We start from the raw sequence: 10,019 nt of genomic DNA on the forward strand, positions 1-10,019 counted from the left end.
CATTTTACGTTAGTTGTATTTGTATTATTTATTTTGCCTCACTTGCTTACTTTTATAGAAAAATATTATCTCGTAGATTCGAGTTATCCAAACTGAATAGGGTATCTTGCACCTTATAAAGAAAGTACATATCACATACCCGAATTTCGGCATCGTACAGGCCCTCCTCAAGGAAAGTATGAGGTGTTCAATTTGTTGCATTTGTTCCTTCGAAATGTGATTGAAAGGTATTTTGGAGTCTTGAAGTGGAAGTGGCGTATTTTGGAGAGCATGCCAAGTTTCTCACCTTGTACTCAGAAGCATATAATTATAGCTTGTTTTGCTTTGCATAGTTTTATCCGTGATAGTAATTTACGTGATAAGAAGTTTGAGAAAGGTGATGCTGATGAGCAGTACTTGGTACCATCTATAAGTGGCACGGCACAAACACAAGAAGATGGGAGTGAATATATAGAGAATGAGGATACCATGAATACTATTCATGACAAGATCGCTGATGATTCGATCAGTACGAGAGGAGGATAGTTATGTTGACATATATCATAATTTTATGAGCCATTTACCTTTTGTAATTGCTACAGTTCTATTTATGTGGACCATATGGATGAAAAATTTAGAAAATTTAATATTTTTCTTTCCAAAAGATACATTTACATGCGAAATAGTGAACATATTATTTGCACGAGTATTTTGGTATATAGACAGTCCCACAAAACTTCAGAGATATTATAGGTATTTTACCCACAACACATAGTTTTCCACAGCTCACAGCTGTTCTAACCAAACGGTCTTCTGCTTTTCCCACAGCAGCTTTTCCACAGTCCACAGCTCACAGCAGCTTTTCCAAAAACCATATCCCAACCACACACACCCAAAGATGAGAACTATTACCTGGGCCATGGCAAATTGGTGTCGATGGACGTGGTCGCCCGCGTGGTGGCGTCGTCGGCAAGATGAGGCACGGGGACGCGCGGGGCGGCGCATGTCAGGGGCCAGCACCTGCGTCATGTGAGGCAAGGGCCGACGGTGCCCGCGGTGATGCGCGAAACAAGGGAAGGAGACGCCTGCGGTGTCGCAAGTAAGGGCCGACGACACCTGCGGCTGCTGTCCAAGGGCAGGAACCCGATCTTGAGGCCGGCGCCGACGAGGACGCCCGACGCGGGCGGGCACGGGGAGGAGGCGGCCGCTTGTCAGGAAGGGAGCACGCGCGACGAGGGCCGACGGACTGGAAGGGAGGAGGCAAGCGGCGTTGAGATGCAGAGAACGGGCGGTGGCTGGAAAGGGAGGATGCGAGCTCGATCGTGGCGGCGGTCTGGAAGGGAGAAGGGAGACACGAAGAGGGGATAGGTGCTAATTTTTAAAAAGTTTAAAAAACTATTCTTAATTTATATTAATTTATTAATAACAATCTTAATCCTTCTAATGTATGATTGGATATTCTCTATACTGCACGTGCGTCGTAAAACAGCCTAAATACAAATACAGGTGCTCCCGGCTTCCTGCAGCGCCTCCGCAATCACCAATCACCACCACTTCTCCGCCAACTCCGGCGACATCCGCTCCGGCAAGCGAGCGATGCCTTCCTCGCGCGGCCGCCGAAACCGGCGCCGGGCGGGCCACCCGCCGCGTGACTGGACGGCAGTGCCGCCGGGCGCGCTGTCGGGCATCCTCGGCAAGCTCGACCACGTCGAGATCCTCAGGGGCGCCGCCCGGGTGTGCCGCTCCTGGCGCCGCATCAACATGCTGTTCCACGCCGAGCTCTCCTTCGAGTGTCACCTCCACGCGCTGGCGCGGAACGCCTTCCAGCGCAGCGCGGGGCTGTGCGAGGCGTCCTACGGCGAGTACACCGGCGACGACCGCCTCATCCTCTTCCTCGCCGAAAGGTGACATCTTTTTCCTTACTGTTAGTACTTTTCCCAACAGAGTAAATCCGTGGCCACTTTCTTTTACTTGTCCTCTGATTGGTTTTATTTGGCACCTCGGATAATCAAAGTTGGGGGTTAGATTGTTAGAATGATATCTCTTCGCCGGAATAAAATTTCCCATGTTTAACAGTGATATTGGGAAACACCAGCTCTACTAGTCTACTTGTCAGATGAAACCAGGTTCGAACTAAAAGATTTGTCACAGTAGGGAGTTTGTCATGTTAATTTCGCCTGCTTTATGTGAGGGTATTCTTGTGTAGTTCAACAAGTTTAAGAAAATGCAGGCTTTTTGCAAGAGGTTATTTTGATAAACATTGCGCGTGGACTGTGTACAGATGGAAAATAAAAATAAAGTAACTCCAGTAGTTAAACTTCGCATGGATTTTGTGGTCCGTCGGTAACTTGTTGAGGTAAACTGCCGTGGTTGCGTAGATCAATTCTTTTACAGGAAATTTCATCTAATTTGGAATTTATTTACTGTGCACTCATGTTTTGCTCGTATTTTGAGAGATGGAAATATGCATTCTTAATTTGTTATGAGTTGATTCTCGCATAATGTGCTCATGCTTTGATCTGAACTAAGTTTGTCCTTTGTCCTTCGATAATATATTCATTTCACGGTTCAGATCAAATGCCAGGTTTTTACCATGAGTCTGTTTGGAGTCTGTTTGGAGGAGCTAAAATTGGATGCTTACTTTAGCACCTATTAGTACTTATATCCTATGCTAAAGTTTTTGAATCTTGACTAAAATTTAGTCCATCCCATTAACACTCATATTTGGAGGAGCTAGTGAACTTTTGAATATTAGCACTTGAATCCAAATACCCTCTGTATCTTTGCTATCTGGAATTGTCATGCAACCAAAGTCTCTATTTAATTTCCGTAACTGAATCCTGTTTACACTCATGCGCTACTACAACGGTTGCAGGGCGCCCTTGCTGAAGAGGCTTCGCTTCATATCCTACTATGATGTCTGTCAGGAAGCATTCATGGAGGCGATAAGAAAGTTCCCTCTGCTCGAGGAGCTGGAGCTTTCGATCAGCCCGAACGTCTATGGGGAGGCCTTTGCCGTCGCCGGCGAATCATGCCCGAACCTGAAGCGTTTCAGACTGAGCAGAAAGGTCTTCGTCGACATCGAAGGTGGTGATACTGACAAGGACGAGGAAGCCATGGGGATCGCAAAGGTGCGCGAACTGCGCTCCCTCCAGCTGTTCAACTGCGAGCTCACCAACGCAGGGATGGCTGCTATCCTTCATGGCTGCCCCAACCTGGAGTCCCTTGACATTCGGCAGTGCTTCAATGTTAAGATGGATCGCGCCACCATTACATCCAGGTGTCCCAGGATCAAGACGTTGAAGCTCCCCCATGACTCCACTGCTGGCTACGAGTTTCTGGTCCATCCACCCAAATACATCGTCCGACGGGAATGGCTGTAATTACCTCTGCAGTATGCTGTGGATTCTAGGGTGAAGTCGCACCATCTGAGCTCTCTATGCTGATGCAGTGGCTGTGCCACATTCTTGGCTTTCGTCCTCCTCTTTTGCTTCACAGATGCTACCTCCTCAGAAAGTCAGAAGCAATTGTGTTCGGCAATGATAAGGCTATGTTCTTCCTTTTGCTTTGTTTCTGATGGAGTAAAACTCGCAGCGCCGCGATTGTAATGAAGATGTTGCAAGCTGATCTCAAATTCGGGCAGGCCAGTGGTGCTCTGAGAGGTTTCCCTTTTTTACTAACTGTTTACTCTGAGCTTAGTACAATATATCGGATGATCCGAAGAGTGGGAAATGGTGAAAACATTAGAATATGGGATGATTCATGGACACCGAGTGAAAACAACAACGCCATCTACGTACAGTGGACCAAAGCTCATATAATAATCTACCATGTTAATGCATTACTAAAAAAAGTTTTTTAAAGGCGGGTAAAAATATATTTTTAGGGACGTGTGCGGTACCCGTCACGGCTAGAAATCGATTTTCAGAAAATGAAAAAAATTGGAAACAACAAATAAAAAAGAAAAAATATTGCAGCCAACCAGCCACCACCGCAAGCCCCTGTACTATTGAGTTACAACTTTTTTTAATGCAATATGTACGCTTGCATCATCCGGGGTTCAAACCGTATACCTCAAACCTCACGCGTAACTTTCTCTCCACCACACTACACAGTCACTTGTAACTCTATGAGTGCTATTCTTTTATATTAACTCTGAAATTGGTTTGTAGGGACGGGTGGCGCCATCACCCGCCCCTAGAAATCCATTTCTAGAGTCGGGTGATGCCACCGCTCGCCCCAAAAATATATTTCAATTTTATTCCACAAATTTATTTAAATCTTTCCATATAGCAAAAAAAATTTAAAAAATAAACTTCTACACTATGATTATTATGAGTTATATATAAAAAATATGCTAAATATATTTCAGTGTATATAAAGATTAAGATTGTTGAAATCTCAAAGTATAACTTGAGTTGTATGAGATACTATACAGATATAGATTTATAATAACTTTTTGAACTATTAAATGACCTTAAATAAAAAAGCTATCAACTATAAAGTTTTAGATCTCATCATTCTCTATAATTTTGATATAAAGTTTGACTTCATCGGAGATCATATGAAAAAGTTATGAATTTTTTTTGTAGAACCATTTGTAGGAGCGGGTTATGCCATCACCCGCCCCATAAAAATGTATTTTTAGGGAACTGGTGGTATTTCAAGAAGCGAGCGGTGGCGTCACCCGTTCTAGAATCACCCGTCCCTGAAAATGCTGCCCGTTTGCAGGGACAGATGATGACGTCACCCTCCCTAAAATATCCTTTTAGGGGCGGGTCGGATGCTACAGTAACCACGCTTCATTTGTAGAAGTGGATTACCTTTTAATCTGTCTTTGAAAAAAAACTGGACGTTTCTACAAACTTTTTTTTTTTAGCAGCGATGTGTTAATGGCTGTGATAGTGACTTAGTCAGCATGCACAAGTTATTGTGTCATTCATTTGTGATTGGGGTAGTGACCAATCTAGTCAAAATGGGTCCAATCAGACAACTTTTGGTTTCTGCAGAATAGTCTCGGTGGTAACATTAAAAAAAAAGTCTCGGTGGTGGCAGGTCAAGTTTGGATGATCTTTTCTAAATAAAAAATAGCATTCATCGGGGATTGGGACGTTTACTGGATGGCCCTGTGACCAAGTGTTACTCCCTCCATCTTAAAATATAAGTTATTATAGAAATTTAAGGATAGATTAATGAGAAAGTAAAATAATTATATTTATCTCTATTTATTACCCATATTTGACAGTAGTTGATTCTTTGTTGCACATACACTAAACAGGGTAAAGTGACTTGTTTTTTAGATAAATTTTGAATTCTAGAATAACTTATTTTTTATATTTTTATAGGACGGAGAGAGTATGATTTTATTGATCACACTCTATTTCATATAAATTCTTTGATGCATACCCCAAATATGAATATTCTTCTTTGATATCTTGAAACTCAAAGTACTACTCATGAATTCCCTATAAAATAAAATAGATGCATACCTAAAAATATGCTTTGCGTCGTGGATGGATCGAGTTCTATTACACATCAAAGAATTACATATCCAACCTCTTTTTGAACATAAGCTGTCAGTCTATATCAACAGAGAAGGAGAATTGCATGTCCAGTGAAGAAAAATAAATTATTTTCAACTTAACGAATGGTTTTATTTAGACAAGTGACCATACTTTACGCTCTAGTGCTTAGAGCAGCTACAGTATAGTAGAAAAACAATGCTCCATTCTTCTCTCTCCTACTCCAAGCATTACTTTTCCCATTGTGGATACCGATGCTCAGTTCAAAAAACAGGCACAGAGATGAGTACATGCATCGATGGCCACTTCAACTGCTGAAGAAAATAGTAGTTCACAAAAATAAGTCACATGTGACTATTGGCGAAGTCCTTCTTCAGCAACCACATACAATCAAATTGAAGCATAGTCAAGCTATTGTATTTTATATGCAGATATATAGGTCCCACGATGCTTCAGGCCTCGATGTCGCACGCTGTTATGGAGAATGAACTGAAGCATCATCTGAACATAGTAGGTGAAATGACATTTCTAACCTCAACTACACAGGTGAAATGACATTTCTAACCTCGACGACACTATGGATGCCTTAATGGCCGACCATGAAAGTTGCAGATAGTATTTTTTAAAAGGAAAATTCCTCGCATGCCTTTGCTTAAACTCTATATCCCTTATATGCTAAGTGAAGGGACCCAATTAACGTTATAAACACAACGATAACATATGAGATATTACAAATTTTCTCGGTGGCATATAAGAAAATTACCTTTCTAAAAAGATATTTGGTAATTTAGAGTACTAGTAAGGTGGCCTGCGCGGCACGCGCCTGCTGTATTTTGATATGACAATAATTGAAATCCTAATATAACGAGATGTGGGGGTCTCATTCATGTGAATTATTCAAAAAGTACCATTTGTAACTTGAAGTACTCCACTGTATTCATGGTCTTATAAGCTAGACCAACATATGCATCAAAAGACAGGGTGTATTGTATATCCACCCTAAAAAGCTTGCAAATTCCTCTTGATTGAAAAGGTGATACTACCACATGAAGTGTAAGTTTAGGAATACCCAAGTGCTTGTTCACAACAGTACATCACTAATATCCAAGTGCTTGTTACTTACACACATTGTTTTGAGCATTTGTCCACAAGGTCCTCCAAATTATCTATTTATTCTTTACAAGAGAAACACAAGGCATTGCTATTGCCTGTAGCCAATGATGCCGTTATTCAGATGAATTCGTCATGGATACAAGAGACATGTGTGGCTTATCGTACCATTTGTCATTAACTCCTTCATTGGCGCATCTTTGCATCAAGAATGACAAAATATTGTAAGCAATAAAAATAAACTCTTTTGCTTATTAATAATTGACTTCACATTATCCACTTCAGGTTTTTCATTTTATCATTTCATCTCTGATCTCTCAAATGCATATAATACAGCCCCAAACTCCAGCACCAAAAAACGATGTGCTTACATTTTCACACCCAGAACATATTAGTATAATAAACTAACTAATGCTGCCAAACTAATGTTCATTAAAAAAGAAATACATATAGATTAATAGATGTGTTCCAAACTCCAAAACATTCTCTTTAAACATAGCTTACAGAGACATCTGTCCACCGTGTCTGCTTCAAGCTTGATTTTGCAACCATCAGGATGAACCTGCCCAAATAGTCATAGTCAGGTGCAAAAATTAGGAGCCAGCCCAACAATAGCATAGAGACTTTAAAGAATAGCATATTGTTCCAGGCATAGCGAGCCAAAGGAATAGTGTGGAGTTAATCACAATAGGATGCGTGCGGTGCAGGAAAGATGGCACGGGGAGGAAAGCCATGGCCCTGTACGTAAATTGTGGATGCGTGTGCGGGCGGGTACCAAACCTCGCTGATCCTGTAATTTGGCAAGGCATACACCAACAGTTGGTGTGCACACTACCAAGATCCGCCTACTACAAATAACAGTAACGGAGATATATCTCAAAAAGAAGAACTCCTCAAGTGATCAAAATTGAAACAAAGGAACAATGTTTCTCACCTGGGTGCTGCTGCATAATTGTCAACGTAGAATAGACCGGTCAGTGCAAATCCATGCAGTCACAACATACCTTTCCCTTCTTGTTCAAATCTGTTTCCCTCCTTACAGATGCATGGATTGATTCACAAAGAGTTATCTGCATGTGATGGTAAAATATCACTGATCGACACACCAAACAACAAATTCATATAGCTCACATTCAGACAAGATTTTCAGTGTTAATACCAGATAAGGATGATATCTCCATGCCAATAAACGGAAAAATTTTCAGTGCCAGTACCAGAAAACCATTTCTTTGCCTAGCCCTAAGAGATCTCATAATGATATTATACTGAGCATTAAATAAAGAAGTGAGATTGAGTTGTCTATGAGATTTAGCTCTGGTTGTTTCGTAGTAAATAAATTCACGAGCACGAATGTAATATAAGGTATTAAACCAGAAATATTGTTCTATGAAAATTAAAATCACAAGCTATAACAGTACTCGTTAGCATCGGCCTCCAGAAAGTATCACACTCTACCCAAGATTCCACCTTGCACCATCTCCAAAGCCCAATCATAAGTAAAACAAGAGGCATAGAGATTGCTACAAGCTGAGAAAGTAAACAGACAGACGAACTACTCATTTGTTGGTAAACTTACGGTAGAGTGGAGCTACTGAGAACAAGTTACCCATGCATGCCTGTTGTGCAGCCCACCAGCTCAAGTGCAAGAGCTGCGAGAGTTATGCTGCAGTAAATTAAGCTACGGTCCTACTCCTACACCTACAGCAACCAAATCCTAATGAGAAAGCAAAGGGATTTACATGCAAGGAAGAAATATATAATAATATATCACTGAGACAACATGTGAGCTAGCTTGGTAGGAGCTGACCAGAAAACTTGATTTACATGCAAGGAAGAAATATATAATAATATATCACTGAGACAACATGTGAGCTAGCTTGGTAGGAGCTGACCAGAAAACTAACTGATTAAACTAATCATTCATCAAAAGATCAATCATGGAATTACTTAGAAAAAATAATAGGCAAGCAAAGACTACCACATTGTTACAGGAAAATGACATTCCACATACCTGACGCTTGAAACCTCGCTGGTCCCATGTTGCTTACCTGCGCAAGCTGATATTTGAATATCCCTGCTATGGTGGGTTTGCTCCTAAAAACCAGAGAGAGAAAGCCAAGCTGTTGACGCAATCATAATGGTACATAACCTGAAACGGAGAAGTTAATTGGGGTGCTTAGATTGAAGATGGAACCAAATTCATGTTAGGACAATGAGTATTGGAAAAGCATATTTGCACGGCAAACAACATCATATTGAGCAGAAGAAACCCTTTTCCTTTTCTTGAAGACTACCACCAGTAAGCTTATTGTTGCCGCTCGACCATACGAGAGTGCCGCTCCTTTGACAAATAAAAATTGCATCCGCTCCATCAGAATGTTTTAGTCATTCTTGCCAGTCCTATTAGTGAATACAACAAAAAAAAAATCATTACTGTGCGAACAACAATCCTTGCCGGCATTTCATCAAGCATGTGGTGAGCATGCATCGAGCATGTGGCGGCAAAGATGGAATGATCTGAAGACAATGAGCTACAACTTACCCACGAAACGGGAGGCATCTCCAGCAAAATCCTCTCCCGCTTTGGGATTGGGATGGGGCTGTGTCCACCGGAGCCGCCATCGATCTATGCCCATGGAGGTTAGGGAAGCCCGCCCATGGTCGCAGTCGCCGCCGAGGCGATGTGGACGGGAAGGAGAGGCGCAGAAAGAGAGGGAGGACCTCTGTTGCTGCATTTCCGCCCCCACCGGAGGCTCCGCTTGCTCGCACAGTAGGGTTTAGGCGGCGGAGAGGAGCGGCAATGGGAAGGGCTGGACGCGGAAGAAGAATGGGCAAGGGGCATCAATCATTTTCCTCTTTCTTTTCAGCACCATGCATGATTTACTTCACGTATATTACTTCTTCTGATCACTGAGCGGAAGAAACGTTCATTTAATAAAGAATGGAATTTGGAGTAGTGGGCGTCGTTGTGCATCTAAACTACTAGTGTTCACGTAGGAAAAATGGATCAGATGTAATTGTATTATTGTGACAGTAAAAGTGTAAGAGGCTACTTCCTTCGGTCTCACGTAGGCAAAATGGATCAGATGTATAATTCACATCCACACGGTGTTGTTTCGATTCACTGCTTTGTAAGAGCACAATATTCTTATAAAGTTGCAACTCTGTACTTCTTACAGCACACGTATATAATGCAGTACATATTTTTCTACAGAGCGCCCTGTTTGAAAAGCCTCCATCTCTTAAGATTCGATGGACCCAATGAAGTGCTTGAGGATCTTGAAGTATCAGCATCACATGTCAGCAGTGGCACTGAGAATTTGCTTGAATCTGTGTGCCAAGCTTGCCCCCTTCTGAGGAAACATCTGCATCTGCGGCAAAGGCAGCATCTGCAGCTATGATCCATGG

General features: G+C 41.9%; 1 protein-coding gene across 1 annotated transcript; it reads left to right on the forward strand.

Annotated features, from left to right (window-relative positions):
* Positions 1-1,038: 1,038 nt before the first annotated feature.
* On the forward strand, positions 1,039-3,362 carry LOC112896913 (putative F-box/LRR-repeat protein 9). The gene is made up of 3 exons (XM_025965035.1): positions 1,039-1,239; positions 1,486-1,883; positions 2,855-3,362. Exons 1-3 carry the CDS (start codon positions 1,039-1,041, stop codon positions 3,360-3,362), a joined length of 1,107 nt encoding a protein of 368 aa, XP_025820820.1.
* Positions 3,363-10,019: the final 6,657 nt, after the last annotated feature.

The sequence above is a fragment of the Panicum hallii genome, chromosome 6, assembly GCF_002211085.1.
Source record: "Panicum hallii strain FIL2 chromosome 6, PHallii_v3.1, whole genome shotgun sequence".
Classification (NCBI taxonomy): domain Eukaryota; kingdom Viridiplantae; phylum Streptophyta; class Magnoliopsida; order Poales; family Poaceae; genus Panicum; species Panicum hallii.